Source organism: Suricata suricatta, chromosome 4 (genome assembly GCF_006229205.1).
Source record: "Suricata suricatta isolate VVHF042 chromosome 4, meerkat_22Aug2017_6uvM2_HiC, whole genome shotgun sequence".
Lineage (NCBI taxonomy): Eukaryota > Metazoa > Chordata > Mammalia > Carnivora > Herpestidae > Suricata > Suricata suricatta.
In genome coordinates, this window is record NC_043703.1 from 69,097,277 (window position 1) to 69,118,882 (window position 21,606).

Here is a 21,606-nt window from a genome sequence, read left to right on the forward strand (position 1 = left end):
TTTTAAGCTGAAATGATATGATGGGTACTGGGCACGATACTAGTGCATAAAGATAACAAACCTAATCCTCATGGGGTGTGTGGAGGATTCTTAAGGAAGTCCATAAAAGATCCTTAAGGAAGTCTGTCTGTCTATAGGAAGGATAGTGGCGGGGGAGGGGGGTATTTCTGTTTTTGTTTTGGCATTTCTCCACAATTAATCCCATTAAAACATTGAAAGGAAACATGTCTTAATCCCATAAAACTTGCCCCAACAGTCCCCTACAATATATCACTTTACAGGACATTGTCTGAGTTCTGAAATAGCTTGAGGCAGGATGCCTGCGATGTGACAGTCTCTGAGCTTGGCCCAGGAAAAACAAAATAAATGGGACATCGGGGATATTCAAGAGCTAATGGGGAAGGGCGACACACACTAATCAACATCTTTCCATTGTAATACAGATTTGCTGCGGTTGAGATGTTCCCAGGGTGCTGCGGGAGGCCAGAGGGCAACACCAGATGGACTAGAATTGGGAAAGGCTTCCCAGAAAGGGCCATGCTTCTGCTGTGTCTCTTCTGGTTCTTTGTTGAGTGGTACTTATTTGCTCATTAATAAACTTCAAATAATACATGAAAATATAAAGACAGAATAAAACTTACCCCCAAATCTCTTTAGCCCAAGATAATCCTACTTGACATTCTAGTGAATGCCCTTCCAGGAACATGTGTGTTAGGACAGTGTATTTTTTATTATCATCATCGAGGGTGAGGAAAACAGACAAGTTGTTCAAATGTAGCAATAAACCCACAAAAAAACTCATCCACTAGCCTGAAACATGTCTCTGTGTTTTATTTTAGGAAAACATAAATGTGGTCACGAAACTTCTTCAGAAAGTGGGATAACTCAAGAAACATACAGAACTACAGAACGGGTCTGAATAAGAGACCCGGGGCCATTGCCGTTTTCAAGGCAGGGAGCGGACACGAAGTTATTTTCTTCCAGGGAAAGCAAGGTTAACTCAAGCTGCAGAGCCCAGATGGTCATTAGATTTACAGCCATCTGAAGAGGAGCTGTATCTTTCCAAGGGCTGAGTTATGACGACTCTGGGTATTGATCAGATGAGAGCGTCAGCCCTGTATTCAGCGGAGAGTCAGGGGATGAGGAGCAGAGGGGAGATGGTGGTGGTTACGGTCTTTATGTAGTTTTCGAAGTCACTTCCGAAAAAGAAGATGAGGTAATAGTTGAAGATACCAGCAAGGGACATGAGGAACAGGAACAGTATGATTCGTTTCCCAAATATGTAGCCTGGTGTGCTGGAAAAGATAGAAAACAGTAGAAGCGGCAAATGAGATCGACTTAACAAAGAATGTCATCCCTTTGAGACATGAGGCGTTTCGGTCACAGTTCCTTTGACTCAGGAATGCTCCGTTGACTTCATATGAAGGATGGAAGGGTCTCTGCTGCTATTAGTCACTGAACATATTTCAAAACCAAGCTACGAGAGCCTAGACCCCAAACCCCATCATCGTAGGGCTCGGGGTTCTACAACTTCTCTGTGCTCTCCCAGTTTCCTTCCAAACACCAGTTCCCTGATGGCGTGAAGGCAGAGGGTCAGTGGGTTGTCAGGCATTCTGACCCGGGGTTGGGAACCCCAGTGACCCGTCCAGACCCTTTCTGCGGCCGCTCCGCTCCAGGAGTGCCTACGAAGCTACGCTGGCGACTATGTCTAACACAGGAGTGTAAGTCTTGGAGAGAGGGGCAGTTTTCATGAACCAATAAGGCTAGTGGAATCTGAAAGGTGCTTCAGGATTCAAGGGTTCAGTGTCTTCTCCTGAGGCTGCTTGGGAATAAGTCCTGCTCACACTAATGACAGCTAGACCCCTAGCAGTGGAAAACAGGCTCTTATATGTTAAGTGAATGGAGGAGGGGGAGAGATGTTCTAGTGCCTTCATATTCTTCTCTCAAAGGCTCTAAATCCTGTGCTGCTTAGACAAATCATCAGCTGAGGGTCAGGAGGCAGCTCCCCAGGGATATGTGACCGCCTAACCGCACACAGCGGCTCGCTGCCTTCCCTCTGCACGATCCTTCTGTGACCGCGGTAGCTGGGTCCACTCGGAGAGCACTAGTACATTTGGGAAATCCAGCCAAATAGCTCGTTAAGGCTGTTCGTAACGACCCCAGTGAGTGGATGCTTTGGCAATCAGGACTGCTCACCAGAAACAGCCAGGTCAGCTAAACAGGTGAGTCAGTGCTGCTGAGCGTCATGCTTTTAGATATAATCAAGAGAGAGCAGAATTTGGCACCCCCAGGTTCGACATTAGAAATTTTATCTTTTTGAAATGGACCCCAGAGGTTCAGCATGTAACTCCTAGCTTTCCTGTGTCAAGAGTGTGAAAAATGCCCAGCGGTCAAGCTATTTCCTTGCTACTCAAACAAAGTGTGGGCCATGGACCAGCAGTGTGGGCATCCACTGGGGGCTTGTTAAGAAATGTGGAATCGCAGGTCCCTCCCCGGATTTACTGGATCAGAATCTGCATTTCGACAAATCCCTCGGAGACTCACAGACCATTATGTTGGAGAATCGTGGCCCTGCTCCTTGGCCAGCTGCGTTCTCCTCTCCTCGGTTCCCATTTCCGGTCATGCTCACGAAGTAAGACATCCTATCTATTGGGGGGGGGGATGTGCTCTCTAAAGAGAGCATTATGGGCTGAACTGTGTCCCCCAAATTCATATGTCCCCCAATTCCTCAGGACCTGACTATATTTAGAGACAGAATCTTTAAAGAGGTAATTAAGGTAAAATGTAATCACCAGGGTGGACCCTGACTCAATGTGACTGATGTCCTTTTAAGAAGAGAGGATTTGGACACAGACACATGCAGAAAGAAGTCACAGGGACAAGATAACCACCTATGAACCAAGGAAGGAGGCCTCAGAAGAACACAGGCAGCCAACACCCTGATCTCCGATTCCTAACCTCTGGAACCGTGAGCCCATCAGTCTCTTGTGTGAGCCACGCGGGCCAAGGTACTTGATTTTAGCGGCCCTGGCAGACAAATACAGACACTTACCTGCCAATGCTGATAAGGAAGTAACAGAGTCTTAAGTGAGGGCTATTTTTTAGCCAGAGAATAGAAGGTTCAGAGAAATTAAATTGTGAAAAGTCAAATATTGTGGTGGCTCAGATTTATCACACGAATGAGGCCACCATATGCTCATTACAGAAACAAGAAAAAGTGATTTGCAAAGCTGTTTCAGAATGTGCTTGAGATAAATCTGTGGTGAAGGATGAAATGGCAGTGCCTGCTGCTGAAATCCTGGTGTTCTTGGCTTTGGGCAGCATTTTTCAAAGGTCTCAAGGCATACTGCCCCCAGGGAGATGGCTGTGTGGTGCCTTAACTCTTCCCTGACTGGGCTCGAGAAGTGTGTGGAAGGCAAGGGTTCAGCACATGCCCACCAACTGCAGGGTTAAGTGCGAAGGCCGGTCCCCCACCTCGGGCACTTCCTTAACCTCATTTTTTAATCCGCGAAGCCAGGCGGTGGGCGTGCCGTGCGGTGGGCGTGGCTTGCAAGGCTCAGGAAGATCCTCGCGGGAGAGTGCCGGAGGAAGGGCCAGGGCCCCCACGGGACACACACTGCATAATTAGACTTTGAAACTCAAGGCATCTCTATTATTTTCTCTGAAAGTTAATACATAGTTCTCTCTACATGGGGTGGGGAAGATCAGAATTAAACAAAGCATGTAAGGGACGAGGCTGTATCGTATCTGTGACTATGTTTAATCCGCAAACGCAAGGTGTCGGTAACCTATTTTCCAGGTGGGGAAACTGAGAGGAGACAGGTGGAATGATGTGCCTGAGGTCACACAGTCAGGAAGACACAGAGTGGGAATTCAGACCTGTCCTTGAGAGGCCAGAGTCCTGCTCTTTCTGACTTCCCGAAAGCTCCTTGGGGTTTTGGAGACTAGGATTGTGTTGTTAGTTTTGAAACAAATGTACCCCTCTCTCTTACACACACACACAGCATAAAACCTACATGAACACATAAGAGAGGCATTATGACAGACAATTCCCGTCTCGAATGTGCCTAACACTTCAAGGAAGGGGAGCTGTGGTGTGAGAGGATGAGCTCCAGTCCCAGCTCTCTACTGTGTGGCCTTGGGCAAGTCGCTGACCTTCCCCCTCCTCACACCAAAATATGTACAAAAGGTGGGTGGAAAAAACAAAACGCTATGGTCCCATGTGGCTTTCAAATCCTGTTCTTTTCAGTAAGGAAATACCACTTTAAACCCGGTAACTTCTAAAGGGAATAAAAATGGTAAGGCCCATTGAGAACAAGATATTATTCCTTCATTCACCCACCTATCTCCAATAAATCAGGCCCTCCAGAAATTTTTGTCAAATGAATCATTCTTAGAAAAGAGGCACAAACAGCCTTCAGTGATTCACTGTGAGTAGAAATTGTTACAATGCATATTGCCAGGCTCCCAGTCTAGAGATTTGGATTCGTAAGTTCAGGGTGGGGCCCAGGAATGTATATTTTTAACAAGCACCCCCAGGGAATTCTGGTACAGTTGGTTGTTGGTTGGTGAGTTTCCCTTTAGAAACACCAGCCTTGATACCCATAAACTCCCTCAGGGGTTCCAAGAAAGTACGTTCATTCTCTAACTCTGGTGAAAGAACCCCATGGTCCACATTTGGGGTGGGATGAAGAGGAAGCGATTCTGAAATATTGACACTAAAGGGGAAAGTGGCTATGAGGGATCAGTACTTTTGAAAATTGTGCCCATCACTGTTTCTATAAGTTTAGTATTTTTGGTCCTGCTCCTGACTGTAGCAGACCCTGGACCTCCTGGAAGGCAAGAGTTCTGTTATGTTTACTATCATCTCAGCAACTGACTTGTACCTTCCTGGGGACAGGTGGTCAGGAAATGTTTGCTAAATGGATGCTCAGCGAATGGGGATGAATGAGCAATCAGTAAAGGTGATCTCTGTCCGTCACCACTGGGTTAGGAACTTCAAATTGCACAGAGGAATTTAGTGGGAACCCCAACAAGGAACAGGGCTCTGAGGGACGGGAAGAGAAAGCAGTTTGGTACCAGCTAGGGAAGGTAGATGGTAAAATTCAAGTAAAGGTAGGGGCGCCTGCATGGCTCAGTCGGTTAAGCATCTGACCTCAGCTCAGGTCATGATCTCACGGTTTGTGGGTTTGAGCCAGCTCAGAGCCTGGAGCCTGCTTCAGATTCTGTCTGTCTCTCTCTCTCTGCCCTTCCCTTGCTCATTCTCTCTCTCTCTCTCTTTCAGAAATAAACAAACATTAAAAAAAGTCAAGTAAAGATAGATAAAAGGCAAGTAGTCTTGTAATATAATGCTAACTGGCACTGAGTTTGGGCCCTGATAGTAGCTTACTGTGAAAAGGAAAGAAACTAAAATTCATTTTTTGTAGCGTGGGAGAGGACAGAGGAAGAGGAGAGAGAGAATCTCTAACAGGCTCTGTGCTGTCAGGGCAGATCCCTATCCAGGGCTCCATCTCATGGCCCTGAGATCTGAGATCTGAGACCTGAGCTGAAATCAGAAGTCAGACGCTTACCCTACTGAGCTACCCAGGTGCCCCTAAAATTCAGTCTTAACTTCATGTAGTTCAAGATGCTACAAACTACCTAATCAAAACAGGGAGAAAAGGGTCAGAGAATAGGATGTAGGGCTGAGAATAAGATCCATGAGCTTCTAGGGAGGACAAACATGGGGGATCCAAAATCCCAGAAGGAAGAAGCTTTGGTGGGCGTGGGCGGGGGGGGGGGCGATATACAAAGGAACGAATGTCACGCCCACCCACTGCACCCAAAATGACAAGAGAACTTCTGATGTGGATAAGGGCAAAGCAACTTCTGGGAGGGAGCAAAGATGATCAACAGCCCAAGGGATAAATTCCTGGAAGGGTTCCCCTGATCAGAATCTTCCTCTATTGGTGAGCCCGAGAACTAAAGCAGATCCCGAAGACATTGAGCCATTAAAGCGTCTGCAGGGTCCAAGTGTGACGCAGCCCAGGGACAGAAGTGGGTACCCAAAAGAGGAGGATCCGCAGTGGAAGAGGGTGTTAGCACACAGTTTTTAGAAGGCAGAATTGAAAATCCTCTTGGACCTAGCCATAGAGGCTCTCAGACTTGCAGCTACCTCAAACTATATGTTAGACTAGATTAGGATGAGACATTTCATCCTGTATGTATCATTTCTCCTGATGACAGTAGCTCCAAACTCTGTTCAGAAGTATTGTGAGACCACGTTTGGTCTCAGCAGGAAGGAGCACCATGTTGGATTAGTAATGAAGGCTGCGGTGCAGGCGGGATGAGAAGGCTCTAAAGCACCACAGACAGGGGTAAAGGGGCTGCTGGGGGCTCGTGAGAAGACCGGGCCAGGATTTAAGAGGGGAGGCAAACTGCATTTCCATGAGGTCCAGGGAAATGCAGTATTTTTGAGATTTTAAGTCTTCCTCTTATGAGTTTTTGCCACCTTGGTTCATTCCTTAGCCGTGATTACCTTTATAATGAAAAGAGCCTATGGGCAAATCAACAAACTTTGTCCTGCTCCACAGACCGTCTTAGCACTAAAGCAACTTTAAGATCTCAGAAGAGTGGTGACAGATGAAGAGAACAGTGACTTAGCCAGACCCCTAAGACTCTCCGGAGGGACACAGGGATGCACGGGGAGGCACCCAAGAGAGCAGAACCCCCTTACTTCACTGATAGACATGCCACCACCCCTCACCTCTTGACAGCAGATCTCCTGGGGAAAGGCGGAAGAGAGGTTTTCCAGGGTAGAAGAGAATAAAGAATATCATTTATGACAGTCTTGATAAGGGTAAGAGAGATAATGGAATTATGGTTTTCAAGGGTAAATAAGAACCTCACTAGAGAGGAATAACAGCAGATGAGCACAGGAAAGAATCACTGAAAGAAAAGTCATTCTTCTCCCAGCTGCAGCTCACCATCAACCCCCAGTCCACAGCCATTTAGTTTCACAAGCTCCCGAGGTCCCCAGACATAATGCTGTCACCTGCCGACCTCCGGGATGTCAATGCCTTTGTCACCACTGCAGGATGTTATCTAAACGGAGAGCCCATTAACCATGAGAAGAGGGTGCTATTGTAAGAGACAGGGAGGGAGGTGAAACTAGACATGGGAGAAAAATGGAGGGGAAGGCTGGGGTCAGCGCTCGGGTGGCAGCCTCCCAGAACACACATATGGCTCTTGGAGTCCTCCTGGTACATTAAGAATTCTAAGGAAGGGGCGCCTGGGTAGCTCAGTCGGCTAAGTGTCTGACTTCGGTCATGATCTCGCGGTCCGCGAGTTCAAGCTCCACACTGGGTTCTGTGCTGATGGCTCAGAGCCTGGAGCCTGCTTCAGATTCTGTGTCTCCCTCTCTCTCTGCCTTCCCCCTACTCACACTCTGTCTCTCTGTCTCAAAAATAAATAAACAATAAATAAATAAATAAAAAGAATTCTAAGGAACTGGAGGTTCCTCGGTGGCTCTGTCAGTTAAGTGTCCAACCCTTGATTGTGGCTCAGATCACGATCTCATGGTTCATGAGTTTAAGGCCCCCATTGGACTCTGTGCTGACCGTGCAGAGCCTGCTTGAGATTCTCTCCCTCTCTCTCTCTCTGCCCCTCTGCTGCTGCTCTCTCTCTTTCTCTCAAAAAATAAATAAATAAACTAAAAACAATGCTAAAAAAGAATTCTAAGGAACTGGTGGCAGACTATAACTCGAACATGTCTTCTGTAAGCATCCTCATTTATTTTATGGAAATCCGGATTTCCCAATCCGGGTGTAGCCACAGTTAGAGCTGCCGCTCTGGGGCTTTCCGTCTGGCAGCATCTATAAGCAATGCAATGGGGACTCTATTCATGGACTCCATCCTCTGCGTGTTCGTGCGTCCTATTTTTGCAACATTCTTCCTGCTGCTCCCTGGAAGATCTGTTACTCAAGAGAACTGATCACAAGGTGCAAGCTTCAGTTCTCATTTCTTTAGGTAAACAATGAAATGCTTCACTCACCGGAGGCCTTGGGAAGCCAGACACAGAAAGTCATTCAAGGCCCAGACTGTGAAGGGTGGGAGTAGAGGGGGTGGGGTTGCAGGAATGTGCAGCGTGCACCATTAAAGCATCCTTTGTGGGCCCGACGCCGTATGGAGGAATGTGTTACTGGGCACTCGAGTCAAGTCCCCCAGCTGTATTTGCCAAGCCCTCCAAGTTCAGGGGGAAAAGGAGGAGGGCTATTAATTAGCCTTTACCCTCTGGCCCCGAGTGACCTCCTCCAGAACCTTAAATCTTGGGCAGAATATGGCGGTGAATGATCACTCTTCTTGCTCAAAAAACGTGGCTCAAGCCTTGGTTCTTGAACTGTCCCAGGGGCCTACCTCTGAGTTCTCTCCCCTAGGTAGCCGACGAAGTACTTTTGCCTCACGAACAGGTACATCAGTCCAGCAAAGGCGGCAGGAACTAAGTGGAGAAAGGGAAACACACGTGTGAGTCTTACAGACAGCAGAGTGTGCTGAGTTAGCATAATAGGAACATGGTCATTATACAACTAACGCTGGTCACAAAATCTAGCAGAGGCCACAAGTGCTGGCAGCTGGGGCAGATGTGAACTTCAGCAAAAGCTCAGGGCTGGTAGAAACCTAGAACCTTGATAAGAGTAGTGTTACTTTCTAGGGGCGTCGTGGTGCAGTTTACAAAGTGTTTTCCTGCCCATCATCTGATCTGAATCCTTTGCACGTGACCAGTATCATTTTTGCTTATTCCCGATGTGAAATCTTGGGCTTCAGGGGTCAAGGGGCTTTTGAAAGGCTGTCAGGTGTGATGGGTGGGGTAGGTGTGTGTGCATGTGTGTGTGTGATGTGGTCCAGGCACAAGGTGGTGACCCAGACCTGAACCCCAAGCCCAGCTCAGGCTGGCTCTGTTAAAAGCATACCCTTCCCCTCTGGGCTGTCAGGCAGTGCAACACTCTACCTTTTCTGAACAACTGCTGCCAATCCAGAAAAGATCTCTAGGGAAGGAGAGTCCCTTTGCCTTCTAGTCCCGTGAGGAACAGCTATAAACAGCTGGAGTCCTGACTCTTGGATGTGAGAGTTAGAAAACCCAACCCCACCAGGACCATTACGATCACTAGCTAATGCTTAACTCATTCTACACCTGGACAAAGGGCTGACTGCAGCTTTCCTACCTCTCAGGAATAATCATGAGGGCGATATAGGTGTATGGGTATAAAAGCACCCTGAAGACTCCCAGCATTATTCAAATGCCAAATTAATTGTGTTGACAGAGTGTTTTTTATATCTTGGGCACTGCCCCAGGCACTTTGGGTCCTTGGGTCTCCAATCCTCCCAGCCACCTGGTAATGAGCACATGGCTGTCACCATTGGGCAGATGAAGAAATAGGCTCAAGGAAGTCACTTTGCCCAGATTCGCTTACCAGACCAAAAGATCTATGGAGACACACATCACTGGCTAGCCAGCAGCTCCGTGCTTGGCATAGTGCCTGGCACATACTGGCTTTCAAAAATTATTTGTTGAGTGAATTAATAAAAGTCGAGGAAGCCAAAGAAAAGATTGTTAAAAAGACAACCACAGACCCACAATGGCACCACTTAGGCCAAGTCCCCAAACCACGCATTATATCTAATCTAATAGCAATTTCCACCTCCCCCCTCGACCCCCACAATGCAGTCTTAATCTGTAGTCAGGAATTTTCTGATCCGAGCCAATGCACTCATCGGTCACATGGGCCCTCTCCCATGGTGGGGATGGAAGGAAGAAGGGGTCTGCAGGATAAGGCCCCTTGCTCTCCCCTCTGAGGGAAAGCAGATTTGCCTGGAATGTTCTTTTTCTTTTGCTAACAACTTTCTTGCCTCCCCCTCCTTCCCGTAAAAACCTTCCATTTTGTCCAACCCCTTTGAGCTCCCCTCTGCTTGTTAGATGAGATGCTGGGTTCATGAATCTTTTAATGAAGCCAATTGGATCTTCAAATTTATTCGGTGGAATTTTATTTTGTAACAAGGTGGCATTTGAAACCAAGTTTGTATAATTTTAAAACCATATTACCACTACCAGTACCATCAATAATCACACTTACTAGGCTTCTATTGTTAGGCTGAACTATATGAAATTGCCATTTTTGTGGGTCTGACGGTCAGGCATTGGCAGTTTTATATGGTTCCATCTGATATATGCCAGGGGCTTTATGCATGTTCTCTCACTTCATCATCCTGGGAACTCAATTATTCCTGCTTTAGAAATGGGGAAACTGAGGCTCAGGAAAGATAAGTAACAGACCAAAGTCATAACACCAGCAATGAGTGTCCTCACAATAGTCTCCAGGGACACCTGGGTGGCTCATTTGATTAAGCATCTGACTTTTGATATCAGCTTAGGTCATGATCTCACAGATCGTGAGTTAGAGCCCCACAACAGGCTCTGCGCCGACTGTGCAGAACCTGCTTGGGATTCTCTCTCTCTCTCTCTCTCTCTCTCTCTCTCTCCCTCCCCCTCCCCTGCCCCGCACATGCACATGCACATGCTCTCTCTGTCTCTTGAAATAAATAAAACATTTAAAAATTAAAAAAAAAACTGTCTCCAGTCTATCATTCCCCAGACCCTCCCAAAATACTAGTGTTATGTGACAGGTAAGAAAACCAAAACACAAGAGAAACCACATACGAGGTTCATGCTATTATCTGAAAGTCACAAAACTGTCACAATCCAAAACCTGAGCAACGTCTATCCTGGTTTTCTCATTGGGATGGCTCTGCTCTAACTTACCAGCCCGTCTCTCTTTCAACAGGAGCTACACTGAACATGAGCTCACAAGAGTCAGGGGTGGAAAATGGCTGCACTCACACCTCGTGGACCCAGGAGGGGCACAGTGGGTTCAAATCTGGACTCTAAAATTCTGAGGTTTGAGCAAACCACTCACCCCTCTGGGGCTTCTGCTCCTGTAAAGTGAAGACTCTGGGCTAGAATGATCTCTGTGGTCCCTTCTGACAAAACAATTCAGTAATTTGCTATAGGGGATAAGAAATGACAATTATCAAAAAGGGTTTACTGACACTTCTGTCCCCCTAGCTATGCCAACAGTGGTTTGGCAGCAGATACATAGTTCCAGGGCTCTGAAACGCTTTCAAACTCCCTTTGTATTTATCTAGCTAGCACAGCTCTAGATTCATCTATATCAAGTATCATCTAAGACATAAGAGGAATCATAACTCCTTGTACAAGCTTAGTTTGACTTGATATTTCAAGTTATCCCAGACATGTTTCTTATTTTACTCAGGATAGACAGTGGTTAATAACTAGTGAGTAATGACAGCCTTATGGAACACAGAAGGAGGCCACATGGCGTCCCTGAAGGAGTTTCTGCTGCCATCCCTCACCTCTGTTCTCTGTCCCTGCACCTGATTCTCACTCTTGGAAGTAATTTATCCATTTGCCTGTTTCCTGTGGGTCATCTCGCCCAGCGCTATGTGCTCCGCCACTGTCCCTTGTTATTTGTCACTGTGTATCGAAGTAGAGGGCTTGTCACCTAGCAGGTGCCCAATGTCTATGCATTATGTACATGAATAATGCAAAAAGGTACTGATGCAAAATCCAGGATTTAGCCCCCAAAGACCTGGGCTCTCATTCTGGCTCTGTTGTTCACCAGCTGAGTAACTTTGAACAAGTTATCTTATCTCCCTGAATCAAAGTGTCCTCAAAGATGATAGAGGGAGGGCGCCTGGGTGGCTCAGGGGGTTAAGCGTCTGACTTTTGGTTTCGGCTCAGGTCATGATCTCACAGTTCAGGAGTTCGAGCGCCGCATTGAACGGTATGGAGCCTCCATGGGACCCTCTCCCCGTCTCTCTCCCTCTCCTCATCCCCCCCGTCACTCTCTCTGTCTCCCTCAAAAATAAATAAACTTTAAAAAAAAAGATAATAGAGGAAGATAATATCCCCTCTACCTACTCTACAAAGTGGGAGAAGATGATAAGGATTAAATGGTCCCTCAGAGGACACTAGCAGCCTGCTAGGGCCACACTGTGGCAGCTGGCCAGGTCATGTCAAGCCTCCACCAGGCACAGTGCCAATCTCCAAAGGGGACCAAAAAACATGACTCTGGTTTCCTTTTCATTTTAAATCAACCCTGGGAGTCAACCTGCTGAAGTCAAAGCTGTGGGCCGCTGATAACCCTGCAGGAGACTGGAGACCCGAATCCGGCCGTGGCTCTGCAGACACACGCCCTACAGAGGACTCGCCGTGCTGGAAGCTCATTAGCGGAAGGGCAGAGTGACAGCGGTCCCAGAAGAGATCCCGGAGGCGCTCTCATTTAGAATGCCCTTGTATCTGAGCTAACACTGCTTAAAGATTCTGAGTCACATTTAGCCTTAAACCACCCTTGTCAGCGCAGAAGCCCTCAATCAGCCACCAGGGAGCAAGGATTAGCGATGCATTACCGCACCCGCGGCGCAGGCAGAGAGCGTGCCTGAAACCCGACCTCCCAAGGGTGCGCACCTCTCCCGGGCTTCACGGGATCGGAGCTGGAAGAGGTCAAGTAAAGTCTTTTCAACAAGAAGCCTGCGCTTGAACCTCCTCAAGACATATGCTCAGATAGACAGCACACAAAGAGAAGCCTCCGTTACCTTGGCTGCAGAGGAGCCCCGCGCTCCAGAGCACAACGAGGAATGTGGGGTACGCGTCTACGCAGTTTTGGCTGTAGAAAAAAAAAAAACAAGGAGAAGAAAAATCAGAAGACAGGCTACTGCAGCACAGTGTGAAAATTACCTGAACCCCCAAGCTGAGAATCACCATCACAGTTGAAGCACGACCCCCATTCGTAATTCCGCTGACATCTACCGAGAAGACACAGCCATCACATCAGACGTAGGAAGTGGTAGAAAGCAAATACATGCTCAGAATCCATTTACTCCCTTCCTCAGTGAAGCCATTCGGAGACTTGGTTTCTTGATGGATTCGTTCTGGCAGGGTTCCTGCTCCTGGCTGTGCCAGAGTGCTTCTTGGAATGGAAAAGTGAGCAACACAGACAGCAGGGCTGTGGCAGCTGTCAGGATTGGGAGTGGGGCGTGCAGGGAAGAGGAGCCCAACTAAGAAGACTTTGTCAGACACACAAGTCAGCTTGGACCCACAGGCTAGGCTGGTGGGGAAAGAGATGAGCTTCGAACGTTAAAGAAACCAGGGTCGATTCAGAAAAGCTGCCACTCAGAAAGGTCTCTTGCTGGCAGGGCGGTCTCAGTGTGCAGGGCTCAGTCTCTGCTCCCGCAGAGGGGCTCTTGCGTCACACCAGCTACCATGTTGATATTCTGCACCCTTTGTCTCCCGAAAATTCACCGCAGTCGTATGAGTGCTCAGGGTGGTGCATGCACTTTCTGCGGCCGCTGGGATGGGTAGCCACAAACTGAGTAGCTTAAAACAAGGCAAAGTATCTGGAGGTCAGGAGTCCAAATGGCTCTCTTCGGGCCATGGTCAAGATGCATCAGCATGGCTACAAGCCTGCCGGAGACTCTAGGGCAGAATCTGCTTTTCCTTGCTTTTCTCAGTTTCTAAAGGTCACCTGCTTTCCTTGGCTTGTGGCCCCCTTCCAACCTCAAAGGCAGCAATAGCCAAGAGAAGTCTTCCTGACACTCATTTCTCTGCCTCCTTCTTCCACATTTAAAGGACCCTTGTCAGGGGCACCTGGGTGGCTCAGTCAGTTAAGCATCTGACTTCGGCTCAGGTCATGATCTCACAGTTCATGGGTTTCAGCTCTGTGTCAGCTCTGGCCTGACAGCTCGGATCCTGGAGCCTGATTCAGATTCTGTGTCCCCCTCTCTCTCTGCCTCTCCCCTGCTCACTCTGTCTCTCTCTCTCTCTCAAAAATAAACATTACAAAAAAATTAAAGAAAAGAACCCTTGTGATCACATGGTTCTACCCAAATAATCCAGAGTAATCCCTTGATTTTAATGTCAGCCGTTTAGCAATCCTACTTCCTTCTTGCCATGTAATGGAACATACTCACAGGTTCCTGGGATTGGGGTGTGAAAATGTTTGGGGGCTCTTTATTCCATCTACTGCAGTTACCCTCATGAGAAACTGAGGTTTGGAGAAGCTGAGTAATGTCCTGAGCATCACTGAGATACAGAGCGGCAGAGCCGGGATGCACGTCCTGCTCAGTCCAACTCTGTCGCCAGATCTGTTAGCTCTCCGACTACACTAAAAAACTAGTAAATATCCTCTTGAAAAGTTTACAGTCTCAGTCAGGACAATCAATATGCACATCTGCTTTGATAAAAATCCTCAACAAAGTAGGGACAGATGGAACACACTTCAACATCATAAAGGCCATATATGAAACACCCATAGCAAATATCATACTCGATGAGGAAATACTGAAGGTTCTTCCTCTAGGGTTGGGAACAAGACAGGGATGTCCACTCTCACCATTCCTATGTAACATAGTACTCGAAGTCTTAGCCTCAGCAGACAACAAAAGGTAATAAAAGGCATCCAAATCAGCAAGAAAGAAAGCAAACTTTCATTATTTGCAAACAACATGATACTCTATGTAGAACACTGGGAAAGACTCCACCAAAAAATTGCTAGAACAAATATGAATTCAGTAGAGTCGCAGGATATGAAATCAATGTACAGAAATCTGTTGCCTTTTTATACACCAATAATGAAGCAGCATAAAAAGACATCAAGGAATTGATTCCATTTACAATCACATAAAAACAGTAAGATACCTCAGAATAAACCTAACCAAATAGGTAAAATATCTGTATTCTGAAAACTATAGAACAATTACAAAAGAAATTAAAGAGGACATAAAGAAATGGAAAAAACATTCCATGCTCATGGATTAGAAGAACAAACACTGTTAAAATGTCTAACTACCCAAAGCAATCCATACATGTAATCATTTCCATCAAAATACCACTAGCATTTTTCAAAGAGCTAAAACAAACAATCTTAAAAATTGTATGGAAGCACAAAAGACCCTGAACAGCCAAAGCAATCTTGAAAAAGAAAAACAAAGCTAGAGACATCAAGATTCTGGACTTCAAGCTATATTACAAAGCTGTAGTCGTCAAGATAGTATGGTACAGGCACGAAAACAGACACATAGATCAATGGAAAAGAATAAAAAAACCGGAAATGGACTACATGGCCAACTAACGCTTGACAAAACAGGAAAGAATATCCAATGGAAAAAAGATAACCTCTTTAACAAATCTTGTTTGGAATGAAACTGGACCACTTTCTTATACCATACACAAAAATAAACTCAAAATGAAAAGTATCCATAAAATAAAAGGATGAAAGACCTAAATATGAGACAGCAAATCATCAAAATTCTAGAGGAGAACATGAGCAGCAACCTCTTTGACCTTGGCTGTAACAACTTCTTCTTAGACAGGTCGCAAGAAGCAAAAATGAACTATTGGAGCTTCATCAAGATAAAATGCTTCTGCACAGTGAAGGAAACAATCAACAAAACTAAAAGGCAACCTACAGAATGGGAGAAGATATTTGCAAATGACATATCTGAAAAAGCGTTAGTATCCAAGATCTATAAAGAACTTACCAAAGTCAACACCCAAAATACAAAAAGTCCAGTTAAGAAATGGGCAGAAGGGGGTGCCTGGGTGGCTCAATAGGTTAAGTCAGTTAAGTCAGTCTGACTCTTGATGTTGGCTTAGGTCACAATCTCAGGGTCAAGAGATCAAGCCCCATGTTGGGCTCTAACTGGGCCTGGAAACTGCTTAAGATTCTCTCTCTTCGTCTGCCCTTCTTCATCCTCAAAAAAAGGGGAAAAAGAGAAAAAGAAAAAGAAAAAGAAAGAAGGAAAGAAAACGAAATGGGCAGAACACATGAATAGACATTCTTCCAAAGAAAGCATCCAGATAGCTATCAGATACGTGTAAATATGTTCAACATCACTCATCATCGGGGAAATACAAATCAAAATGACAGTGAGATACCAACTCATACCTGTCAGAATGGCTAAAATGAACAATTCTGGAAACAACAGATGTGGGTGAGGATGTGGAGAAAGGGAAACCCTTTTGCATTGTTAGTGGGAATGCAAACTGGTGCAGCCACTCTGGAGAATAGTATGGAGGTTCTTCAAAAAGTTAAAAAAAAAAAAAAAAAGAGCTATCCTATGATCAGGGCACCTGGGTGGCTCAGTCAGTTAAGCGTCTGACTTCAGCTTAGGTCATGATCTCAAGGTTTATGAGTTTGAGCCCCACGTAGGGCTCTGTGCTGACAGCTCTGAGCCTGGAGCCTGTTTCAGATTCTGTGTCTCCCTTTCTCTCTACCCCTCCCCCACTGGGGCTCTGTCTCAAAAAATAAATAAACTATAAAAAAAAAGAACTATGACACAGCAATTGCACTTCTAAGTATTTACTAGAAGGATACAAAACTACTAGAAGGATACAAAAACTACAGTTTCAAAGGGGGTACATATGCCCCTAAGTTCATAGCAGCATTATTAACATTAGCCAAACTATGAAAAGAGCCCAAATGTCCATCAAGTGATGAGTGGATGAACAAGATGAAATCATGCCATTTGCAATGGCGTGGATGGAGCCAGAAGATATGCTCAGCATAATGTCAGGCAGAGAAAGACAAATACCATATGATTTTATTCATATGGGGAATTTGAGAAACAAAGCAGATGAACATATGGGAAGGGGAGGGAAAAAGAGAGAGGGAAGCAAACCACAAGGGACTCTTTATGACAGAGAACAAACAGGGTTGATGGAGGCAGGTGGGTAGGGGATGGGCTAAATGGGTGATGGGCATTAAGGAGGACACTTGTTGGGAGGAGCACTGGGTGTTATATGTAAGTGATGAATCACCAAATTCTACTCCTGAAAACAACACTGCACTCTATGTTAACTAGAACTTAAATAAAAATTTGAAAAAAAAAGAAAAAAAATACTTGCACATCCATGAAAAAACAACCTTACAAGACATGGAGGCATGAATGGGGAAGGGCAATGTGATAGAATGGAAAAGACACGGGACTAGGATTTAGTCTCTGACTTGACATTTGCCATCTGTTTGCCAATGGCAAAATAATCACTTTGGATGTAGTTTTCTTACCTGAAAAACTAAGAGACCGATAGTAACTCTAAGATCCACATAGGCTTTAACAGTTGATGCTCCAGTGGTGTTCCTCAAAGTGTTGTCCCTAGATGAGCAACATCAGAAACACCTAGGAACTTGCTAGAACTGCAAATGTTAATGCCCATCTCACCCCTACAGAATTAAAAACTCCAGTCACTGGGCAGGTGGCACGCTGTGATGGTATCGTGGTTAGCACTCTGCGTCGTGCAGAATTAAAAACTTTGGGGGTGGGGCCCAACAAGCAATCGGGTTTTAACAGGCCCTCTAGGTGACTCCGAAGCATGCTCAAGTTTGAAAACCACTGATCTAACACAACTCAAACTATATGGGTAAAGCAAAGATGCCATTTTCAAAATGTATTTGGCCTTTTATTCAAATTCCTTCCTTGGATTCCTTCATTTGGATCCTTTCTGATCTGGTTCTCATGACTTTCCTACTAAGTCAGCTGTGAACCCTTATTCAGACATATAGTGTCTCATGCCTCAGTGGTACCACTGAGAACTCTGGAATGACCAAGCCTTGGTCCATCCCCTGCAGAGAACCCAGAGAGGGTGCACTGTGTCCCTGGCCACAAGAACTTTCATGTCCCTCTGATGATCAAAAGATCCTGTATCGGAAAAGTCAATGAAATTAAAGGTAAGAAAGCAGTGTATCCTACCCTGGGCACAGGGGAGAAAGCAGAGCGCCACTGACCTTGCTAGGCACCCAGGGGTTTCACTGACCTAGTGGACACACTAGTACTTATGTAAGTATTTCTGTATTTCATTCCCAAAGGTGGAGGAAAACAAAAGGGAACACACAAGTTCTTTTCTCCATGAACTCACTGATAGTGTAGTGCATCAAACTCAACACAGCACCGTGAACTGTCAACAAATCTGGCAAGCAGCTCAGAACCAGACCTGGAGGAAGGGCGGGAGCCTTGAACAAAGTTATCATTTGGGGTGAAGTACTTAGTGAATAAACAGGTCCTATATGCAGCTATGCAGCGCCCCAACATCACATCTATTATGGGTCAGAGGAACAAAACCACAGCCTTGGGACCCACGTCCCAGTTCAAGAAAACTAGGGAGAACATTCCTTTTTATTTAATCAAATAATGCTCTACATCTGATGGGATCTAATACCTGAGGCTCCAACAGTTTGAAAATCTATTAATACCAAAGATCGCCCTCACATCCTTCCCATTCTTCTGCTTCTGTTTTTGTTTGTTTTTAAGTACTGGTTTGTGCTGGGTGATGCAGGTTTTCTTTTTTTTTTTTTGATGCTTAATAATCTAAGGAATTTGCTCATTAGAGAGAATGGTATAGTAATGTGACATTGGATCATTACATTCAATCATTCCTGCCTATTGTCTCAAGTCACCTGGGTCCCTAATAAAACATGGTCTGCCTGGATTGGAATGAAACTCCCAACTCCTGTCCCTCGATCTAGCTCAAGCCAGTCCTTTTCCACTCCAGGATCTCTGACCCGTCTTCTACCCACAGCTCCACGCGTGTATGTCCCTCCTTGACAGAGAGCCACTGCTGGGCTGAATTCAAGTAGCCTTGGTCAGTGACAGGGCTGTCTCCTGAGCTGGGGCACATGGATGCTCACATGGTCTTTAAAGGCACAAAGCCTGGGTCCGATGCCCAGTCTGCCACTGTGTGAGTGTGGGCGCATTTCCCAGCCTCACGGAGCCTCAGTTTTCCTTGTCTATAGGAGGTGAACAGAGACATTAGTAATTATTGCCCTGGCTTGTGAAAATAAAATTAGATAAAGCAGTGCCCAGCTCAACACAAGCATTCAGTAAACAATGGCTATTGTTGCTCCAATGTCTTCCTTCTTACAACCCCCAGTGGAAATGTCTTTCCTGCTGACAAATTATTATTATTCCAAATTTTCTTTTGTGGAGACTTTTGTGCCATCTTTCTGTGAGACAAAATTGACCAACCCATCCTGGCTCTCATTTCCCCAGGTCTGGTTCTGAGCTGCTTGCCGGATCTGTCGACAATTCACTGTGCCGTGTTCAGTTTGATGCGCTACACTATCAGTGTGTTCATGGAGAAAAGGACTCGTATTTTCCCTTCTATTTTTCTCCACCTTTGGGAATAAGTACAGGAGAACTTATATAAGTGTTTTTGTTAGTTTGGATTAATGTAAAACAAGTAAATTATCACTAATAATAGTAATAGTAGCAAAGTAATTGATAGAATCAATGCAGATCTATTAGCTTCAAATTATTTACAAGTACATCCTACTTAGACGTGAGTCTAAAGTGGATTCTGAGGGGCGCCTGAGTGGCTCAGTTGGTTAAGCGTCTGACTTCACCTCAGGTCATGATCTTGAGGTTCGTGGGTTCAAGCCCTGCATCTGTGTTGACAATCCAAGCCTGGAGCCTGATTCTGTCTCCCTCTCTCTCTGCCCCTCCCACGCTTATACTCTGTCTGTCTCTCTTTCAAAAATAAATAAACACTAAAAAAATTAAAAAATAAATAAAGTAGATTTTGGGAGGTGCAAGGGAGAAGGGACATTAGGGTGGCTTTTCTTAAAAATGCATTTTGTGAAACACTAAACCCTGGATACTCTCTGCCCAAAAAAAGAGGGAGAAGGGTGTATGTGCAGTTAAAAAAGACTTCTCCTTCTTGGAGAACCAAGAATCACAGTGTTCCTCAGCACCTTAAAAGTTCTCAAAAGCCTGGTTTTACAGAACTTGCTCTCCTCTGTCATACCTGTTACCGGCCCATGAACTTGTAATCTATGGAACATATGTAGAAAACTACGTTTCCCCAGAGACCCAGCTCCTCCCTGCAACCTGTGCTTACTGGCATTATGAGGAAGAATCTTAGGTCAGTTTAACAGAGATTTTTCTCCAGAAACCAAACTGTTCTAAGGGCGCTCATCGTCTGGGAACAGGGCTTTGAACTATGCTTTGCACACAGGAACAGAGTCAAGGTCAAGATTCTTTTTATCTCTCAAACTCTGACTGGGCTCTGCCCTCGTGGGAAGTGGGTGATGGGACAGACCATTAACCGAGGCGATGTTGCAGCTGACGGGCCACACCCAGCTGCCACACCCAGTTATCAACCGTCCCCAAATCTGGAACCATCTGTATCACTCAGCAGTCATATTTTATGCTGAAAAATCTGCATCGGACATTTCAATCCACTGGCACCATTTATCCTTTATGCTAGTTTTTCTTTACAGCCATGGTCTGGAAACATTTATGATCTCACACTCTATCAACCAGAAGATTTGATCACGAAACCCTGTGACAGGGACAATACACACACGGCTCGCAACTTGTATATTAAAAATGAGTTAAGCTTAATTTCTCTTTTTTTTTTGGATAGCAAGATTAAGACCCTGTTCTTTTCTTTTTGCACATCCACAGCTCAGCCTGCACCCTCTTTGGTGCTTTGGGGGCCCCCAGACAAGCTACCGCTGGAGAAGAATCTCCACTGTCGGACCCCTTGCTTCCTGGCAGACGCACGCTCGCTGGCGCCTCTGGGTTTTGTCCGCACTTAGCAGCCTGAGGCCTTGATCTTCCCGCCCTTGGACAAACCACCACAGGCACACAGAGCGCCGTCAGCTGGGTCAGGGAGGAAGTGGTCTTTGTAACAGAACCACAGCGGCGTCTGGGCAACCTCCATCTTCCAGAACATTCTCCTTTTCTCCCCCTTAGTTGCCAAGGCTCTGCAGCCCCTGGCTCTCCTCTCGCGGAGGTGAAGTACGGAGCGTGGGTTTGTGGAGCTGGGCCTCCCGCCCACACCATGGGGACCCACGGCGCGACAAGGATGTCCCATCACTCTCCTCCCGCGCCTGCTTCCCTCAGGGACCCCTCAGCATTGCAGAACTTCCAAACCACCGCCACCTAATGTCACTTCTGCAATTTCGAGGCCGGCACTGGGGCCAGGTGTGAGCGTGGCCACTTCGGCGCAGAACCAGACCCCTCGTGGGGGACACCGCAGAAACCGGACGGCTGGGCTCCCTCCACGTCGTCTTCACGGGCAAAATGGAAACTGGACTCCTCCCGAGGTGCAGTGAAACTCCGCGGCAGGCCAGCTGCCCTGCCTCTCTTCTCCAAAGCCGACACACTGAATGTAACTGCTGAGAACCCGGAGATCTGGGCAGAAAGAGGCTTCTCTTTCCAAACTAGTAAAATAGCATTACCGTTTCCTTCAGGTTGTTTTCAGAGAGTATTTGGTGTCGGCCCTGATCGAAGACACCTTCTTCGCACCTCTTGCACCTAGCGTGTCTGAGAAGTGCTCTCACGCCTCCCCCCTACAAATGGCACAAAGTGACGCGCCCTACATACATTCCCTACCCTCCTTTAAGTGTAAATGTCTAAAATGGCTTAAACTGCATCTTTAGACTTTTTCAGTTGATTCTGAGAATTAATACACTGACAGTCCAAAAGTTAAAATAGAAATGTCCCTGTAAGTAGCTTAGCAAAGGATTTCCTTGGGACAAGACTGCTGGAATGACC

General features: G+C 46.1%; 1 protein-coding gene across 1 annotated transcript in view; it reads right to left on the reverse strand.

The window, feature by feature from the left end:
- Positions 1 to 806: 806 nt before the first annotated feature.
- Positions 807 to 21,606, reverse strand: part of ALOX5AP (arachidonate 5-lipoxygenase activating protein) — a 28,712-nt gene continuing 7,912 nt past the window's right edge. The window contains exons 3-5 of the mRNA XM_029936883.1: positions 12,649 to 12,719; positions 8,395 to 8,476; positions 807 to 1,295 (exon numbers count right to left, since the gene is read on the reverse strand). Coding sequence (XP_029792743.1) covers positions 1,133 to 1,295; positions 8,395 to 8,476; positions 12,649 to 12,719 — 316 coding nt within the window. The 3' untranslated portion in view covers positions 807 to 1,132. The remainder of the gene's footprint in view (positions 1,296 to 8,394; positions 8,477 to 12,648; positions 12,720 to 21,606) is intronic.